General features: G+C 39.8%; 1 protein-coding gene across 3 annotated transcripts in view; it reads right to left on the reverse strand.

Annotated features, from left to right (window-relative positions):
- Nucleotides 1-20,725, reverse strand: part of PLCG2 (phospholipase C gamma 2) — a 78,278-nt gene that overhangs the window by 13,595 nt on the left and 43,958 nt on the right. For all 3 annotated transcript variants that reach the window (XM_054840716.1, XM_054840717.1, XM_054840715.1), the window contains 16 exons: nucleotides 20,599-20,700; nucleotides 20,307-20,425; nucleotides 18,881-18,966; nucleotides 17,315-17,435; nucleotides 15,972-16,140; nucleotides 12,018-12,122; nucleotides 11,709-11,798; nucleotides 10,556-10,734; nucleotides 9,523-9,723; nucleotides 8,112-8,231; nucleotides 6,610-6,790; nucleotides 5,223-5,291; nucleotides 3,881-3,990; nucleotides 2,974-3,070; nucleotides 2,017-2,083; nucleotides 1,604-1,761 (listed from right to left, as the gene is read on the reverse strand). In XM_054840716.1, the coding sequence (XP_054696691.1) occupies nucleotides 1,604-1,761; nucleotides 2,017-2,083; nucleotides 2,974-3,070; nucleotides 3,881-3,990; nucleotides 5,223-5,291; nucleotides 6,610-6,790; nucleotides 8,112-8,231; nucleotides 9,523-9,723; nucleotides 10,556-10,734; nucleotides 11,709-11,798; nucleotides 12,018-12,122; nucleotides 15,972-16,140; nucleotides 17,315-17,435; nucleotides 18,881-18,966; nucleotides 20,307-20,425; nucleotides 20,599-20,700 (1,974 nt within the window). The remainder of the gene's footprint in view (nucleotides 1-1,603; nucleotides 1,762-2,016; nucleotides 2,084-2,973; nucleotides 3,071-3,880; nucleotides 3,991-5,222; nucleotides 5,292-6,609; nucleotides 6,791-8,111; nucleotides 8,232-9,522; nucleotides 9,724-10,555; nucleotides 10,735-11,708; nucleotides 11,799-12,017; nucleotides 12,123-15,971; nucleotides 16,141-17,314; nucleotides 17,436-18,880; nucleotides 18,967-20,306; nucleotides 20,426-20,598; nucleotides 20,701-20,725) is intronic.

Genomic DNA, 20,725 nt, shown 5'->3' on the forward strand with positions numbered 1-20,725 from the left:
CAACAGTAATCAGAGCTCCAAATAGCAAAGGGCCACTTCTAGATACCACGAGCTCATGTTTAGACACAACCCTCTAGTGATAAACAAGCAGGAGAGCTAGCAATGAGCAATCATTCCTGGGAGCATGGCAAGTGTCAGTATTAGAGATTACAAGATATGTGAAGCTTTGTTTTACTTTTTGCGTATAATGGACATAACCCAAAAATAAACTCATAAAACACCTGTATCGTATCACAGCGTAGTGTTGGTTCACTGTGCTTTTTCCTTCCCCAAAATTCAGCCTCTTAACTGTACTGGCAAAAAGGGCTTTTCCTCATCTTTTTCCCCTCCCCACGCAGCAGTCTATCGTGAACTTTCTAGAGGACACACTGTGAGAAAAGCCTCCTGATTGACAGAAATGAGTTTTAAAGCATCTTTGAACACAGACTGTTTAATACTTCTCTAACAGTAGAGAGGGAGAAAAAGCTGCCAAACTCCTGAAAAGCCATTGATGTACCATAAAAACATTCCATTTAGAGGCACTTCTGGGTCATGCTTCTCTTTTTCTCATTTTTATTTCTAAATGAAAGCCTGGCATAAGAACCGTAGCTCTCCTCCCCCAACAATAGGTCAACAGCTCCTGTTGCTTCTTCCCTTCCTGAATCTGCAGTCCTCTGCTTGAGACACCAACTTGCCTGCTATAAATAGGATTATGATGACCCTCAGAGCACAACCACTCCAGATGACAGATAAACAGCATGAGCCAACATGGTACTGAAACACATTTTCCATCACTCATATCACCCACTTAACAATAAAAAGTGAATAAAAGCAACAAAGGAAAGAATATACTTAAGCATAGTCATTGTAAGGGCTTTTTTGGTCATGTCAAAGATTTCTTAAATAATAGAAAAGTATTTCTAGGTAAAGGGAGGTAAATTAATACATCAGAACAGGAAAAGCAAGTCCTAAAGAATGTCTTTAAGTGGCAGAACTTGTAGAGGGCCATAAAACCTAAACTTAGGCAGAATCCTTAAATCTTTAAGCAAGGATTTAGAAATACTACTACTGAAGATCTGGCAAATCCAGATTGTGCCTATTAGTTACAAATAAATATAGTATGAACTAAACAATGCCCTATCAGTGCCACTGCATTCACTGGAAAGCAGAGTTAGTAAACAGGATTAAGAACAGTTTAGGCAAAGGCAGCTCAGATTTCACATATACTCACTAGTGGATTCCCAGCTCTGAACAGAACAGTCTAGTATCTGAGTTTTTTCTGCCTAACACCAGGATTGAACCAATGTAACCAGATGTAAAACTGTAATGGCATCTACTTTGTACTACTAAGCACACTTCTCCACTGAGGTGCAGGGTGCGACACAGACAGTACTCTGCTGAAAGACTCCTGTTAACATAAATTTACATGAAATGCTAATTTACATAGCATTCCCAAAAGAGTTTAGGGAACAAGATTCACAGCATCAACAAAATGGACAAAATGCAAGACAGTGAAGGACCAGGCCTTAGCAAGGTTCAGCAATGTATAGCAGCTAAAGACAAATCCTACTGTAAATTTATAGCAGTACATTATAAAAAACAATGGATAGATTTTTATCAATACCTCTTCCGTAGTTTTCCAAGTGATTTCACGGATACTTTGGTACCATTCAAAGAGTTCTTCTACCTTATCAGTCGCAAACTCAACACACGGATCTTCTGGATTCTTAGGTTCCAGAATGAAGACAAAAGGCTTTTTGTGTTTCCCTTGTGGCATTTTCACTGTTAGGCAACACAGTAGTAAGAAATTTATAATAAAATCTAACAGTTCTTCTTCTAAGTCGTCATTGTTGATTTATTGCAACAGTGAGTATAATCAAGTTTCATCATATTAATTGTATTAACTGTATTAATACAAGGAGATGTTGGGGGTTTTTTCTTTAAAAACCAAAACCATATCTTTCCTGCAACACATTAAAGAGTCTACTCAACACAGAAAGCTCAGGAGTCTACGTGTAAGCATCAGAAAATACATACCAACGCTGTATGCATTGAGTACCAGTATGCCACGACACAGAGAGCCTAATGGATTGTCCTCGATAATCTGAAAAACATGAGTTAAGTCTCATGACCCTAAACCTTCTCTTGAGTGAATATGCACAGGACATTAACAAATAATAAACATGCACCATTAAATCTAACCTCAGTTTCATTGAAAGCATGCCCAGTATAATGCTTAAAAGCCTCTTTCCACATAAAGAATTTCTCATTTCGAGAAACACATGAGAATCTCTACAGTGAAAACAGTCAAAAAGAGGAGTGCAGCTTCTGTCCTGACACAACTGCTCATTTTTGAGGTCTGCTTAAAGCTGCAATGACCGGGGAGAAGGGTGAGGAATTTAATACGTGTGTTTTCCTCCAAAGACTCCTGGCAAATCATTGGAAGTGTTACAGAACAGCAAAAGAATTCAACGTTTTATTTTCAAAACTACAAATTGTCAAAACTATCGAGTTTTGTTGAAGAGATCTTTGTCCAGGGCTCTGGACTAGATTTTTAGACAGTTTTGACACACACAGTATAGGGTTAGTTATGCATAGAAACTTAATAACAGAGTGTGGCTAGTAAGATGTGTTTGGACACACAGTTTTCTTATTTTCAAATATTAAGGCAGTAATGATACAGGCAAACTGGTTAAAAAGTCTCAGGCACATTACCATTTAGCCAAACTATCTGAAAAATCTAATCTGGTGTGATTTTCATTAGCAGGAAATCATCATGATCTCCTAAAACCCCACCAAATTAGCTATCTCCTTAGGTAGTTTTCTATGAGGGATGTCCTGACAAAACCATTCAGCAGCAGAGAACAGTGAAGAATGCATTTCTCTGTGTTCTCGCAAATACAGCATGCAGAGTCATAATTCTATAAACCAGACTTCCACTTCCAGTAGGTATCGTCATCCAGGGAAACACAGCAGACAAACCTTAACCCTCACCTGGCTTTCAAGCTCAAAAGAGTTAGCAGATGACAGGTCTTCAACATAATTAGATGGAAAATAGTGTTGGACTTTTTCTCCATAATCCCCCTTCCACCTGAATTTTAAAAGAAAAGTGTGTATATATATATATATAAAAAAATAGTTAAAGAGCTGAAATAGGCCATTAATGAAGCAATAATCCTCAAGAAATTGGTCATTAATACCCCACACGAGCTTGTCTAGCTGGCTATCACCAAAATATAAAGTGATGAAGTAGCTAAAAGCTTTAACAAAATAATCATTAACTGTAGTAACAGATGATTTCAGAGGGATTACAGTTACTGTAAACTGCAGTTAATGACTTAAGAGGCTTTTTCCCCCTCCAGTATTAAAAATACTATTATGTGGTTGATTACCCTGCAGAAACTACAGGGAAACATTAGATTCCCAAGCTTTCCAAGCAATTTACAAGCCAGCTAAGAAAGAAAACCTCTTACGAAAGAGGATTGTACAAATAACTGAAAAAGGTGGGGTTGATTCCCAAGAAGTACTTAGCGGAGCAAGGAAAGAAGCAGCAATGATGACAATGGTAACAGATGCATGACTTCCCAGAATGCACAAGAGTCCGGGAAGGATGAATATAGTAAAGGAAAAATACTGGATACACTGGGCTATGGAGGTTCTGCAGACTGAGGTTATTGCTGTAGGATAGAAAAATGGAAAAGATATGAAAGGAGACGTGAGGATGAGAGGGTTTTGGTTGGTCTTTTTTTAAATGCACTGGCATTAAGATTTATAAGGCCAAAGTTAATAAGCAGCAATCAGATAATAGGCAAAGTTTTTAAAAACTACTACCCAAAGCTCAATTTTTTTCCTCCATCTAGTAGTCACCAGAAGTTCTCCTATGAGGAATATTTGTCCTTACCAGCCTCCAGTTTCCTTTGTGACATTATGAATTAAAGCTCCTCGAGAGAAGCTCAATTCATCACTTCTTTTGGCTCTGTAGTCATACAAGGCTTTCACTGTTCTCTGAGGCTTTAAGAGAAACAGAGCAGAGGGGTCATCTAGGGGGACGGGTCATAAAATGATCAATAATGCAATTTAAAAAAAAAAAAAAAGAGGGGGGATAGGATCCCTTTTTGTTATGAAGCTTAGAAAACATAATACTAAAGTTCCAGAGTGACATCTATTGGTGGAAGCAAGTGATGCTACTTAACTGCTATTCTTCAAGTACCAGCTTAGACAAAAAGAAAAAGAAAAAAAGAATCTTTTTTTTTTTTTTAGTGCTGCAACAGAATTACTGTGGAGGCAAAAAAAGTAAAAAAAAAAAAACCCCACACAGTGAAATAGCAATCCTCTATCTTCATTACACGTATCCATATGCAGTCAGTTTGTAGCCTTAGATGCCTACAAAGCCTCCACTTCAAAACCACATCAGCCATCCTGCTAGTCACATTTCCTTTATGAAGACAAACAGTTTCAGCAGGACAAGCATTTTTTAATCTGGAATTTACTACTACCCAAATTCTTCAGCAGCAATGCAAATTCATTGGCTAAAAAGACTAAAGAAAATTACAGCCATAAAATTTACAAGCAGGTGAACTTTTATGAGAATTTACAAGTAGGCAAGCCCTAACAAGAATTAGAGGTAAGTAGATGTTCGCCGTGCCACTTGTTTTAAAACATTACATATATCTTAAAAGACAACAAACTTTAATAACTCATTAGTAAACCAAAGACATCATTTTTACATAGAAAGCACGTAAATGAATTCTGCACCTATTTGTGCATGCAGGCTGTGTTTGCTAGTGGAACTGTGACAATTTTGTGCACGGACAAATAACAGTGCTCATAAACACACAGACAGACACAGATACACTTGGGGGTTACACGTTGTACTTTCTTTCCATGAGGATTTGGCCTTCTCAAATTGAATCTTCTCATAGGTTATTTCATTTGGAGGCGTACCTGCATAAGCATGCATGCCATATCAAATTGCCTCCACAGACTCAATAGCAAAAATTCATCCATACCGGAAATTTGGGGAATCAATACAGGATTTGCACACAGGAAAATGTGTGCATACAAATTTTAAAGAGATGCTAGATAACAGTCACACCCTTCAAATTTCTGCTGTCCAGTCGCCCATAAATCAAGCAGCCTAATGCTTTCAATTATCCTTTTCATTACTGCTAACAGGAAATCAACGAACAAGTTTCATAACTTTCAGAAGTCTACAGTAAGTATGAATATCTCTCTAAGCGTACCACTGTAGGGGTGATTTCACTGGGTTCCACGTACATCTTGACATCATAAAGGGAGTTAATATCTTTTTCCTAAAAACAGGAAGAAGGAAAAAAATAATTAAGATACAGGAATCAAAAATTATAAAAGTACTTAATAGAACATGCATTGCTGAAACCACCTTTCTGACAATACATAGGCAAACAGAAGAGGAGGGAAGCCAGACACCTATGTTATGCTTATTTCTATAGTTGAACATAGCAGAATGTGAGTTTGTTATTTAACCTGCCTACGCCTCAGTTTAATGAGCGGTAAAACACAATGAAACAGCAATACCCCACAAAGGTATCTCTTAATCAGTCAAATAGCTTTGAGATTGCAACCAGGGAAGGCAACACCTACACTTATGATTTCTGTGTTACAGTACTTCAGTTCCAGTATTGGTTTCACTATTAGATAAAAATTCTAAAACAATATACACCCTCGTATTTTTCATTTTATTATCTCCTTGTGTTCCCATTTGGGCCCAGTCCTAGGATACAGAACCTCAGCTATAGGCAACATTATCAAAAATCCTGAGGTCTAAAATCTTTTCAGACCCTCTTAGTCTCACCAGAAGAAACAAAAAACCCAGATTTTGATTTCCTCAAACATGCCAGACATGTTTTTCCTGCAGCTTCTAACAGAAATATATTTGAAAACAGAAGACAGCATCTCAGGCTTTTCAAAAGCCAGTTACCTTGGCAAAGCTCTCTCATCATGAAACACATCCATCAGGAAAGTAGACCTCTATTCTGAGCTAATTATCCAGGCTCCTAGTTTAGTCAATGGACAGAGACAAGTATCTCTTGGGGAGATTTCCTCATGTTTATCTCAAAGAGTGAGCCTTCAGAAGTACCTCTCACTTTTACCACAGAAGGCAGTTGGGCACCATCCCTGAGATGGCTCCAGTGCAGTGAAGCAAATGCCGATGCCCATCCAGAGCAAGAGGCATGGCAGAATATTTCATTTTTTCTTAAATGCTTAGCAATTGGTATCTGCATGATCGTTTTAAGATTTCTGCCCACTCCAGCAACAGAACAGAGGGTCAACTGCAGGCAAGGTTATTATCAAAATCTCAGTTTAGCAGAGCAACGATCCCCCACTTCACAGAGCAGCTTTTCTAACTAAATCATGAGGAAGGCAAGAGTTGACCTGTTATCGAAGGTGAAGCGCTCTCCTTCATGTATTTCAAAACCTTTGTGAGAGAAGTCAGTATAACCATCTCAATTTCACAGATAAGAAAACTGCCTGCTTAACCTCCCCCAGAGGTCATCTACCACTGCCAGAACCAAACGCAGCACCCCCAGGTCTAGATCTGGGACTCCGTCCACTACAGCAACTGGCACTCGTACAAAGATCATCACTTACCATGCTGTAGCGTTCCAGCAGCTCCTCAGTCACCGGGTAACGCAACTTCATTTTCCTGTACAGTGGATGCTTCTCATAGTATGTTACCAGCTCCACTAAACTCTCAAAATAGGCTGAGGTTCCAAGCACAAAATGGCGCCCTTCTTGCTGAATTCGGAAGTGCTTCACCTTCCCCTCCGCTCTGTGAAACAAGTGCAGGTGCTGTAAAAGGTATTGGTACTTCCAGTGAGAGCACCAGTGCTGCAAACTGGACCAAAACTGCTTTGTGCATCTTAATCCTGTGAAATAATTTCTCCCTGTTCCAAAGCCTCTTATTCGAATTTAATTCCAGTTGCTTGATTAAATTCACAACAAGACATTCTCACTTTTCTACAACGTACAGGGCCTTGGGACAAATCCACGTTTTTGCTTAGATTAAATTTCCCTATTTTTTTCCTCTACAGATAGGTATTCTGTCTTCTTCATACTAACACAAATGTCTGTGCTCAGACTGAGAGTCCCTCTGGAATCCACTGCTGCTGATCTGCTGCTGTCCCTAAGCAACAGATACACTCCCTTTGAAATGAGTACCTATCTCTTCCCTGTACTCATTGTGATAACTACAGGAATCAATTTTGAAAGAAAAATAAATAAATAAATATCTCTTGTGCTTGAACACAAGGTTTGTGCTTGCACTGATAACAGTAAAACCATCTGCTGACAACCATCCCACCCACAGAAGACCCCTGCATCCTCTTCAAGCTGCTGAAGTTTTGGTACTTTTTGTTTTCCCCACTATGAAATGGTTTTATTGAGATGCTGCAGCTCAAGTTACTTATCCACTTTGATAACAGCAGAAAGCTTAAAACTGAAGTACACAGGGGACGGGGGAATTCTGGACATCCTCTATACACAGTAAGGCATGTAAATAAGAGGAAAACAAGTATTTGTTTTTCCAAAGCAATTTTATATGTTGCAGAAATATGCATTTTCAAATAAATGCAGTTTGATTTGAAGGCACAATGGAGAACAGCAGAATTCTACTCATTTTATTAAAGTTGTTGCAATAACCACACTTTCAAAAATATTTTCCCTGGCAAGAAAAGCTGACAATTTCATTTTGACATTTCATTTTGGCCAGTTATACAACAGGGCAGGATTTCCAGGGGATAAGGACCTAGAATCACTGCTGAACTAGCACCAAAGAAAACTTCAGAATAACACCCTGTAGTAAGGAGCATCAAGGAAGTGAGGAAAGGCCATGCACAGTTCTGTATGGGAAGAAAGGGACAGTCGGTGCCCAAATATTCTGTATAAAAGCATAAAGGTTTATTCTAGTCACAAATTAACTCTTGTACACAGTCTCATACGTCAACCTGCTGCACAAATCAACCATGCTAATTACTCAAAGTTTGAAAGCAAAAAATTTATGACTCTAAAAAGACCGCAGTATTTCTTAAATAAGAGAAAAACAGAACATCGTTGGGCTACTAGGTAATGTAGTCATATCTGTCTTTTTTTACCTGAAAGTCATGGCAAACGAATCAGGCTCATCTCTCTTTCTAATCAGAAAGGCTCCATCTCGAGGAATTCGCATCAGCATGTCTTCTGCTTCTCCCCGACTCAAGTTGCTATAGTACCAACTACAACAGTTAAAAATCAAAATGGACAAAGGATTACAAAGCTTGTCATATGTCATTCAGTAAGAACAACAGGTAGTGCTATTAACAATAGAGTTGCAAACATTACAAGAAAAATTATGCATTAGATTTTCCCCATCTTGCCACCTATGACAGCAGCTTATTACAAAACATTGTAACACAGCAGTTTATTTTGGATGAAAGCATCAAGAATATATGAGAATACCTTGTCTGTCTGAAATGATAAAACATAAATCTGCATTTCTTCCTGAAACAAAGGCACTGGATCCTGCTTTTAGTCTACCATTGCCTTTTCAGTAGTTTAACCAGTTTTGACATAGCAGATTTAAGGAAAAGCCCAAACACAGACAAAAGAAAAACACCAGGCATTTGAATTCTTTTATAAAGAGCTTGATTTTATCTTTCGCTGTAGGGATGGACCTATCTTGGATCTAACGCGTCTTCAGCGAAGGTGTGGCCACTTACACTGGCAGTACATCTCCACCTTATATAGAAAGGCAGGAAAACCTAAACCTTCAACTCTACCCTTCTCTCTCACTGGTTTCCAAAGTTATCCATGGGTGGTCAGTGACTCCCAGATCTCCAAGGAGGCAAAAAAGAAGTTTTAGTCACAGATCAATATTTCACATGCAAAGGAGATTTACTTTTTCTCATTGTAAAGAAAACAGAACAAAGGGAAGTGATTACAGTGTTCTGCCAGCAAACATGAGCAAGCTCTGCCCAGGATCTACATCAGGCAAATACCAGCTGGAACTAAACACCAAGCTATACTACTTCTCTCAGCATAGGGCGAAGTCAGCCGAACCAGCTCTGACAGTGGCGGCGTGGAGGGCGGGATTAGGAAAACGTAACTGTTTGGACTCACTGCCCCAGTAACAGGGTTTCCAGATGGCACAGACTGTGACCACTTAGTTCCCAGACTACGGCCAACTACTAAATATCTAATCCAACCCACTGGGTTTTGTAAAACACTGAGCAAAGAGAGAAGGCGTTGGCACGCTTCCACAGCATTACAGTTCTCACTGATTTTCTTAGCTGCTGCTAGTAAATTGCTTTCCCAGTGACTGTCCTCTGTTGTACCGGGTTCTCACAAAGTCAGTGATCTTACTCAGCATCTTTCAGGGAAGCCTACTCCTATGATAACCGTGGACAAGCAATGCTCAGGTGTGCTCCTGAATCCAGGGAACTTTCTATGCAAAAATCCAAGACCATCTAAAACAATGCAAAGGACACTGACATAACAACCCTGGTGCTTGCCTTCTGCTGTACATACTCTTTATTCTCATGTGGGCTAGGATTAGGCACAGCATCAGTCAGACGCAGCTCAAATTCAGCACATCGTAAGTGGGCCTCCTTGTAGTGTTGAATGAGATCATAGATGCTATCAAAAGTGAGGTTGTCCGTCAGGTAGTATTTCACAGTGTCCCCATCACTTGAAGAACGGATCCGGCAGTGCTGGACTCTACCTGATCTCCTGAAGAAGTGAAAAGGGGCATAAGGAAAAAAAGGGTTTTATAACAGGCTTTCTTCTTTTGAAGCATTTCCTCACCTGTTCGTGGTTAACTACTTGGTGCGCTTGCAAAGAGGCAAGAAATCTGTATCATCTCTTAAAACAACGAAAGTAAAAACAGCAACAAAAATCCTGACAAGTAAGATTACAGGACTGACAATAATAATTTTCAACCCACAATGGTTTAAAATCTGGCATACACTTACTTCCTGCAAAATTTGCTCTGACAGCTCCTGGGTCAGAAATTCATCTGGTACACTGTTTCTTATAATGTCCCAACCAGAAGAAAAAAAACCCCAGGCTACCAAAAAACCCCCACAAACTACCCACCAAAAAACCCTAAAAATTCTTTATTCTTTTCCCTCTAGAGGATCCTTTCATTGAAAAGATCAATCTCCGCTAATAAAGGTACACTCACATGACTACCTTTTCAGTGTGGAAACGAGTAATTTACACCTAAATTAAAAGATCAAATTTTGGCCCACTCATTGAGGAAATAACAAATCCTATATCCTGCCACAGCACTAGAAGAGGGAGGCAGGGAATCAAACCAGTCAGTCCTCTCTTGACAACACTTCAAATAAAGCCTGCTCTCCCAAAATACACTATGCTACACTGAAGTTTAATTTACCAAATAGTCTTTCACAATCCCATCAATAACATTCCAGTAATTATAGAAACTCTTTATTCCTATCTTCTCGCAGCTATAAATGCCTACTTGAAAAATACATACATTTTTATGCAATGCCATAAAACAAACAAAACCCACATAAAATGTTTGTGACAATCACCATACCAGAATGACAAGGTGCAATCGTTAGGGAAAGCCTCACTTTCCCTAACTAGGAATGTCCCATCCTTGCCACCCATTTCAGCACAATATTCCTGGAGCAGTTTCTCAGCAGTGGCTCTCCCCTCTTTCATTTTCCCATGGAACCATTTCTCTTTTAAGTGTAGTTCAGTACGTTTCACCTCCTAGACCAGAAAATAAGAATTTTTATAGTGCATTTCTCATTTTATGATTTTGAAACAAAGTACTTATTATTGATATAACAATATACTATTTCAGGATTTCAGCTCTTCCTAGCCCTGAACTCTCCCTTCCACAAATAAGCCAGTCACCTTTATAGTCACCCTGTCAAGCCATCTCTTTGGAGCAGTGATCAGCTTCAGCCTCATTCAAATATGTAATCAACAGAAAGTGAAAGAATGCAGCAATGCAAACACTGATTTATATTTTCAAGGCAAAACACCCTACTGCTTATTCAGAGTTTCTAATCAGCTTTTTCCAGGATACATCTGTATTCTTCCTTACACATTAATTATTTTACTGACATTGAGAGATCTCTGAACCATGCATGTACATGTTAGCAATGAAAGCGTGTGCATGGAAACCCAAAAGGTCAGAACAAGAAACCATGCTGAACATCACCGCTATTGCAACCCTTACTGAGCCTCAAGTTTCTGCTTCACCACACGCAACAGCCAAGTAACACGTGCTCACCTGTGACAAACACTTTGCAAATGTGACAGAACAACAGGCACTGTGTAAGAGGTGTGCAGTATTACTAACACAACAAACCTTAGCCCATCATACTGTCTAGTTTGAGAATAGCAATAATACTTAGCCAATGGCATATAGACTTTGATTGTCAGTGCACACATCAGCATTAGCATTTAAGTACACAAATTCTACTTCATTGTCTTTGTACTCCTCTTTGCAAGTCTTTAATTAGCCAAGGGAAAAAGTTATTTTATTAAAAATAGGGTTAACGGGAGTACCTTGGCAAAGACCCTTTTTAAAATTTTTTTATCTCCAGATATACTTGTTATCTGACACGGATCCTCTACAATTTCAACAGCAGCATAAAAAATACACATCTGTAGAATCTGAAATAATCTGAGAGACTAAAAAGAACACGCTTAAACAAAAAAAATATAGCCATCACCTTTGATGAATCTTCATCAGCATTCTGTTCTACATCATCGCTGAACGAAAGCTTTTCATCAGCAATAGCACAGTAGTGCCGAGTCCATTTCTACAAGTTGAGAGATATTAAAATCATTAACAAGACAGAGGGAAACTCACTAACCACAATTTCAAAACAAGGTATAACTATAAACAAAATATGTTCTTCCCCTCATTCACATTTGTTCAACTGACAATATTACTTTCACAAATACTGAGACAATTCATGTAAATTTTCAGTATTACACAACCTTGTAACAAACTGCAGCAAATACCAGATAAATGATACCTGTTCTATTGTGTCCCACATGTAAAGTTCTCCTTGTTGCTTTTTTTCTTCTTTCTTGTCTTCCAAGTTCACATCAATGTCCCCCTTCGGCCCCAGTTTTTTGTGCTTAAAAATGAAAGAAAACCACCACATTCATACACTCACATAGACTCATATATAAAACTGGTCATAATACTTCTTCACATTCAGTACTAATGGAAGAATTTCCCTCCATTGCACAGCCTTCTTCTGTCATTACCATAACAACAGCTGTTCCACAAGGCTTTATGCAACAAGGCTGGAATTTCTTTCCTTAAAATTTAGATCTCATAATAAAGGTTAAAAATTTACTAGAGTTATCATTCAAGCAATGAAGAAACAACTTGTTTGAAAAAAGCTCACCATTCTTTAGAGGACAGAATACATGAAGTGACACATACAAAGAAATAAGGATAAAACAAGCATCCCTCTGCAGACAGCAGGACATAAGGAACAAAAACCAAAACAAAAAAAAGATAAGGAATTAAAATGAATTGGGAACTCACTCTTCTACAAGAAAAATGAGCAGAAGGGAAATCTTTTACAAGAAGAGGGGATAAATTTTACTTTCTTGAGAGTGCTCGCAAAAAACAGTGGCTCAAGAGGCTAAGGGTAACATCAAATACTTAATTGCAGTTAATGATGGGATTGTCTCATATCTAGTAGCTCTCAACTACATTGAGTTCTGCATAGCCTGTAGGTAGATTTCAACTTGACAAGCTTATCTGAAAAATCCCTCAGGCCCATACAGCAAGAATTGCTCTGACTGTTTACTGACAACATTTTCCAAACAAAAGCCAAACAACACAACTAGTTCACTGGCAGGTGCTGATCTATTTAAAGACTATTTAATGCTCTGGTACACAGGACAGAGTGATACGGATGTTCTCTTGTGCAGACTCATAGTAGTTTATCATCTCATAGAATCATATCATAGAATGGTTTGGGTTGGAAGGGATCTTAAAGACCACCTAGTTCCAATCCCCTGCCATGGGCAGGGACACCCTCCACTAGACCAGGATGCTCAAAGCACCATCCAACCTGGCCTTCCAGAGATGGGGCAATTATTTTTTATAATAATAATAATAATAACAACAACATCATCATCATCATACATAATTCCCTTTAAATCAGATCTGTCATGTTGTTATTCATGTGCTTATGCAACTCCCCACTATGGTCTGCAAGGTAACAACAGTCTGGAAGGAAATAAACCCAAAAAATTAAACACAGAATTCTTGCACCTTATAGTGGGGTGCTATTGTTTCCAGTCTTACATTCAAGAGCTGTACGCTTGTATCTATCTACCCTTATTTCTTCTGGTCAGAAGTTTAATACATAGGATGCAGTGCTGTTACAAGAGCTGGAAAACTGAAGCATGGACAAAAGTAATTATTATTTTACTACAGAGATCACGAGCAGCACTCAGATTCTCAACCTAATTTTGCCTTTTGAAAAGTTCTACTGAGTTTCAACCTGAGAAGTCTTCTTTTGGTAATCTGCCTCATCTGGTTGCACAACAGTACTGAGTAAAGCTTCTGTATTGCCCAGAAGGTAAGACACTAACAGTGACTGCCTTCTAATAGGAGCACCTCTGTGTTTCACAAGTGGCTTGCTAAATTGCGTATTTAAATCACACTGAGTTAGTAAACACCCATCAATTTCTGAAGTTTGGAAGGTGACTGGTGACAGCCAGCATGGCTTCACTAAGGGGAAATCATGCCTGACAAATTTGGTAGCCTTCTATGAAGGGGTTACAATGTTGGTGAATAAGAGAAGAGCAACAGATGTCGTCTACCTGGACTTCTGCAAAGCATGTGACACTGTCCTGCACGACATCCTCATCTCTAAATTGGAGAGACATGCATTTGACAGACAGTCCACTCAGCGGATAAGGAATCGGATGGATGGTTGCACTCAAAGAGTTGTGGTCAATGGCTCGATATCAAACTGGAGACCAGTGACAAGTGACGTTCCTCAGGAGTCAGTATGGGGACTGGTGCTGTTTAACATCATTGTCAGCAACACAGACAGTGGGATTGAGTGCACCCTCACAAGTTTGCCAACAACACTGAGCTGTGTGGTGCAGTCATCATGCTGCAGGGAAGGGATGCCATCCAGAAGGACCTTGACAGGCTTGAGAGGTGGGCCTGTGTGAACCTCATGAAGTTCAACAAGGCAAAGTGCAAAGTCCTGCACATGGGTCGGGGCAATCCCAAGCACAAACACAGGCTGGGCGGAGAATGGATTGAGCTCTCTCAATCCTCTTCCTGAGGAGAAGGACGTCGGGGTGTTAGTGGACGAGAAGCTCAACGTGACGCAGCACTGTGCCCTTGCAGCCCAGAAAGCCAGCTGTATTCTGTGCTGCATAAAAAGAAGTATGACCAGCAGGTCAAGGGAGGTTATTGTCCCCCTCTACTCCACTCTCATGAGACCCCACCTGGAGTACTGCATCCAGCTCTGAGGTCCCCAGTACAAGAAAGACATGGAGCTGTTGGAGCAAGTCCAGAGAAAGGCCATGAAGATGCTCAGAGGGCTGGAGCACCTCTCGTATGAAGACAGGCTGAGAGAGTGGGGTTGTTCAGCCTGAAGAAGAGAAGGCTCCAGGGCAGACCTTAGAGCACCCTCCAGTACCTAAATGGGGCCTACGAGAATGCTGGAGAGGGACAGTTATGCTGGTTTTGGCTGGGATAGAGTTAATTTTCTTCATAGTAGCTACTATGGGGCTATGTTTTGGATTTGTGCTGGAAACAGTGTTGATAAAACAGCGTTGATGTTTTGGTTCCTGCTGAGCAGTGCTTACACAGAGTCAAGGCCTTTTCTGCCAGGACACACAGCCCCACCAGCGAGTAGGCTGGGAGTGCACAAGGAGTTGGGAAGGGACACAGCTGGAACAGCTGACCCCAAATGACCCAAGGGATATTCCTTACCATATGACATCATGATCAGCATATAAAGCTGGGGGAAGAAGAAGGAAGGGAGGGGACATTTAAAGTGATGGCATTTGTCTTCCCAAGTCACTGTTACGCGTGACGGAGCCCTGCTTTCCTGGAGGTGGCTGAATACCTGCCTGCTGATGGGTAGTGGTGAATGAACTCCTTGTTTTGCTTTGCTTGCAGACACGGCTTTTGCTTTACTTATTAAGCTGTCTTTATCTCAACCCAAGAGTTTTCTCCCTTTCACTCTTCCTATTCTCTCCCCCATCCCACCATGGGGCGAGTGAGCGAGTGCCTGTGTCGGGCTTAGCTGCTGGCTGGGGTTAAACCATGACAACTGTTTACAAGGGCATGGAGTGATAGGACAAGGGGGAATGGCCTTAAGCTGAAGGAGGGGAGATTTAGGTTAGATAGTAGGAAGAAATTCTTCACTGTGAGGGTGGTGAGGCACTGGAACAGGTTGCCCAGAGAGGTTGTGGCTGTCCCTGGCTCCCTGGCAGTGTTGAAGGCCAGGTTGGATGAGGCTTTGGGCAACCTGGCCTAGTGGAGGGTGTCCCTGCCCATGGCAGGGAGGTTGGAACTAGATGGGCTTTAAGGTCCCTTCCAACCCAAACCATTCTATGATTCTATGAACATATTTTTATCATTTTTAAGCAGGCCACGTTATGGAAGAAGTCCATGATGAGCATCTGCAGCAGCGAATCCTTGCTGAAATTTAGCACTGACGTTTCAGGAGCTGGAAGACTAGAAAAGAGCTGACATTCAATCTGGCACTTGAACTAGCAACACTTATTGCACAGAAAACCAACAGCAAGCACTTTAATATGTAGTTTTACAGAACTCCATATAATATTGCAAAATGTTACTAGTACACACTTCAAGCATGGGGTTTCTCGCCTCTCAACAGAAACTAACAGCTAAGCTGTGAAGCCGGAATTAGTATTTCTGGCTCCTGCTCTTGTTTTCCTATTTTATTTACCAGCACACAAAGCAAGCCTACCTTGATGATGATTTTTTCTTTCAGCTGGGTTGGTGACGGTAGCTGATCTGCACTGGCTTCAATAGGCTTCATTAAAAGTTGATCCCCAAATACCTCCTTGAACACTTTGGCCATGTGACGCTGCTGCTCCACACTACAGTGCTCTTCAATTGACAGAATGACGGGGTATCTTTGATGGAGAAAACAAAGGTGAATGAAGACAATTTCTTTTTGCTACAACTGGCAAGATAAGGAAAACAGCACCATCCCTCACCCCCAAAGATCAAAGAAAATATTTAAAGCAAACAAGAAGACAAAAGGAATAGAGATGGACACACAACAAATAATAATAGATGTGCAATCACAGAATCGTTGAGGTCAGAAGGGACCTCTGGAGGCCATCTAGTCCAAACCCCTTCTTTGGGAAGGCCCAATTCCTAGATTAGATCAGGTTGCTCAGAGTTTTGTCCAGCCAAGAACTGAGTATCTGCAAGGACAAAAATTCTTTCCAAGCTCTTTGGGCACAGTTTCAGTGCTAAAGCACCGTTATGTGAAAATTTGTTTCTCCTCTCCTCAAAATTGTGTCTGTTTTCCTTCACATACACTCTGAGAAGAGTCTGGCTCCATCTTCTCTATAATTATCCACTAGGTAGTGGAATTCGGCAACCAGACTCCCTCATTAACCTCTTCTTGAAACTAAACAGACTTAGTTCTGCAAGCTTCCCCTTGGATATCATGGGCTCTAGCCCCAATATTTACAACAGCGGCAGAGAAAGCATAGAGTACTTCAGCCTCCTCCAGTCACAAAGTCTCCTGTCTAATTCAGTAGCAGGCTTACATTTTTCTTAATCTTCCTTTTGTTGCAGTTGTGCCTGCAGAAGTATTTCTTGCTGTCCTTTAGCAGAAGTTACTGAAGGGCAGAGCAGAGACACAGATTTAAACCCACGTTATCAGTTCAGGAGGTATGCTATGAATTCTACATCATCTCAGCTTGGACTTCCCCTACAACATGAACATCATCTGATAGGTATGTTCCTTGTCACTTTTATTGATTTTCTTTTTTTTTTTTTTAAAGACATACTATTCAGCATTTGAAGTTTCACGCTTCAATTTAATAGAAGAAGACCCAAGCAAGGAGATGAGAACCACTTTAGGGTACTCACTACTTTCCTTAGCCCCAAATTGTTATGTAATGGGACTTTTCCTCAAAACTGAATCTATTAAAGACCCACATTCAGCAATAATGAAGACTACTAGAATGTCATTATTCCTCTATTACTTTTTGCTCCAGATTACAGAGAAAAGAAGTTCAGGAAGGTCTGAGCATATGAAAACAGACTTAAGGAAAATAAATCAAAGCTTACTCAGATGCAACAAAGGCGTGATCTTTGATTGCCTGTACTACGTCATCAAATTTGATCTTTGTTGTCCGTGTCCATCCATGGTAAATGATGGGTTTCCCATCAGGACCATCCCAGCAATCCACTAGGAAAGACAATCGGTGGAAAAAGGAAGAGCCAAAGCAGTCACTTAAGTAACTCCAGTAAAAAGAATACATCCAAATCTTTGGTGTTCCACATATGGAGTCATAGACTTTAATGTCCTAATAAAATATTCTATTAGATTAATTTATCTCTCACAGAGAAAATTAAGTTCATTTAAGTAGGAGCAATACAAATAAAATACAATATAAAATTTTCCCAAAGCATTATCATGTGGGAATCTGGAAATTAGGAATTCAAGCAGCTATACTGTCACTCTACTAGTTTACAATAATTTTCCAGGGATAAATACACTCCAACAAGTGGCAAGCTGACAGCTTATCTCTTTTGTCGATTTTAACCCTGAAACTCTAATTTGAAATACATTTTGCATTAGCCAAATTGAATAGGCAGCAGCAACTAGTTTTATGAAGTAACTTGTGACATGACATGAAATTAAAGTCAAACTTTTCAATAAGGTACACAAGCACAGGGATGAAGACGCATACACAGTTAGAGAGCAAATGCACAAAGACATCAACTGATTTACAAGCAAGTTAAACACGATGACAAATGGCACCAAATTACAAAAATTTCTGTGCTTTAGGCTTATCTGTATTATAATGAAGGCAAATAAACTATCTATCTATCTACACTATGCAAGTAATTCCAGTTTAAATCCTATTCTTTCATATAGTAGATCCAAGATTGAATTTTTGGTGTACAGTGAGGTGAGATTTAGAATGATCTCCTTAAAATTCCAGGGGAACAAGAAACAGAGCAAGTGAACAGGTATCCTGGTTTTGGCTAAGACAGAGTTGAATCTCTTCCTGGTAGCTGGTATAATGCTGTGTTTTGGATTTAGTATGAAAAAAAAATTGATAACACACCAATGTTTTAGCTGTTGCTAAGCAGTGTTTACAAATAAGCCAAGGACTTTTCAGTTTCCCATGCCTTGACAGTGAGGAGGCATGAGCCTTCCTTCCGCAGGAGGTGCACAAGAAGCTGGGAGAGGATACAGCCAGGACAGCTGACCCAATCTGGCCAAAGGGATATTCCATACCATATGACATCATGCTCAGTATAGGGAAGTTGGCCACGGAGAGCTGTGGCTCGGGAACTAGCTGGACATTGGTCTGGAGGTGGTGAACAACTGTGCTGTACAACACTTGTTTTGTATATTCTTTTATCATCATCATCATTATCACTATTATTATTGTTGTTGTTGTTATCGTCCTTTTCTATCCTATTAAACTGCCTACAACAATGGGGCAATAGTGAGGCATAAGAAAAACAATTTAGGGAATCAGTGTTTTTTATATGACTAACGTCAATTTCAGAAAACAAACCAGTTCTTGATTTCAGTTCTTTTTTCTTTCTTGGTAAACAGGGGAAACTCTACTTATATGGAGAGCATGTTAAAAACCACTCCACAAACTCTTTACTTACACTCAATACATCGACAACCCATTCTAAGGCACCGGATGTAAGCTTCTGTGGAGGACTCACTTCGAAGCTGGTCTCCTGTCAGATATCTAAGGAGTAAAAAGAAATTGTAAAAGACAGATAGTCTATTTCAACCATTTCCCACTCACTCCCTGGGCAACATTTTTTCTCCTGTCATGGAGACTGTATGTTGATTTTTCTTTTTTCTTTCTTTTTTTTTTTAAACTTGTGATGGAAGAACTGCAATCTGCTGAGCCTGATGCTAGCAGATTTTTGACTGGACCAAATTATAGGAGGTTCAAGGCTCAAGCTAAACATCAACCAACTCTAACTGACACATTTCTGGAGAGCAAATAATGAGCTTTGAAACATGCCTAAACCTCATCATGCTGAGGCATAATCACGTTAGAGGGATGTGGAGGGTATTTAGAGAGATACCACACCCTATACTTCAAAACATACCTATAAGGTATATCTATATCCACTTTACTTCATTCCCTGCAACATTTTATTTGTTCACCTCTCCTCCCTCTCTTTACACCTTTTTTCATTACAATGCTAGATGAGCAAATCCCCTTCATTTGAAGACAGTTCACACTCATCACCACACAGGTTTGTACTTGGCCAAAGAGCTTGCATACCACAGATTGTCAAGGAAAAGGGCTGGATACCTTAGACACAAACTACAGAAATCAGCAGCTAAGTTACTAAGCATGAAATTCTAAAAACAGTAACAACAAAAATACAATCCCCAGGCCTTCAAAGTTCTGGCTGTAAAATAAACTCAAAATAATTAAGAAGAGTATGGATGGCAAACTGCACTCCTCCTCTGCCTCAAGCACCTCTGCCTGCTCTAATCCATGTCATCCAGGCAAAGACCATGAATAACCAAGTCCTCATCATCAGATGTGCTAATTTAAGGTCTCCATATTCCTCTCCTGCTCAGGACCAAATCTCTTCCACTTTATGACACTGTAAACTGTCAGAGTATCTATTAATAGTACACTGCCTCCTTTCCCAAGGCAACAAATCACACTAACAGTATCGGATTTTCAACAGGACAAGTGGGGTCCTTACAGCATTCTTATCTTCAGGTACAATTAATTCTGACACCAGCTCAGTAACTTTAATTTCTGAAAGCAGAGAGGCTGGAACAGTTTCAATTCAAGAATTTTTTTATTTTTGTAACAGGATTCAGGGTCGGGGTTTTCTGGGAGCGTAGCTCGGTTATATCTCAAAAACTCTAAGATCTTAAGAGAAGTGGAAAAAGGAGTCCCACAAACTGTATTTGCCACATTTACATCACACTTCAGGAAGGTTTCACACATCCATGCAGTATGTTTCTGGCAGAATTTAGAAGTATTACTTTCTCCATACACGTGCTGGTCTGTTTGAACAGGGATAGACAATGGGAGTTTTGGTAACTTACGTGTTATGAGAGGAAGAAATCCAGTAGTGGGACAAAGGATTATTCATGTCCTGTGCATCTATTGAATCATATTTCTCATCCCAAATACTGTTTTCTTTTGCAAAAAGGTAAGTGAGGAACTACAATACAAACAGAGAGACTGAATTTAAATGTTTTTACCATACAAGACTAAAAGAAATCCAGAAATATAGAAGAGAAGCCTAGAGGATCTGCCATCCAATTAACAAACTAGGAACTAGCAGTGCAAGAAAAAAAGTCCACGAGAAACTATTAGAAAGTATCGTTATCTTACCTCATCAACAAAGAGGAAGGGTTCAGCAGTTTCTCTCATAGTGTCATCAATAAACTTCGTCATTCGTTCTCGGACTTTACTGAGATCTTGTGCCCAAGATTCCTTCAGATAATAATAATACAGTAGA

The sequence above is a fragment of the Grus americana genome, chromosome 13 (genome assembly GCF_028858705.1).
Source record: "Grus americana isolate bGruAme1 chromosome 13, bGruAme1.mat, whole genome shotgun sequence".
NCBI classification, from domain to species: Eukaryota; Metazoa; Chordata; class Aves; order Gruiformes; family Gruidae; genus Grus; species Grus americana.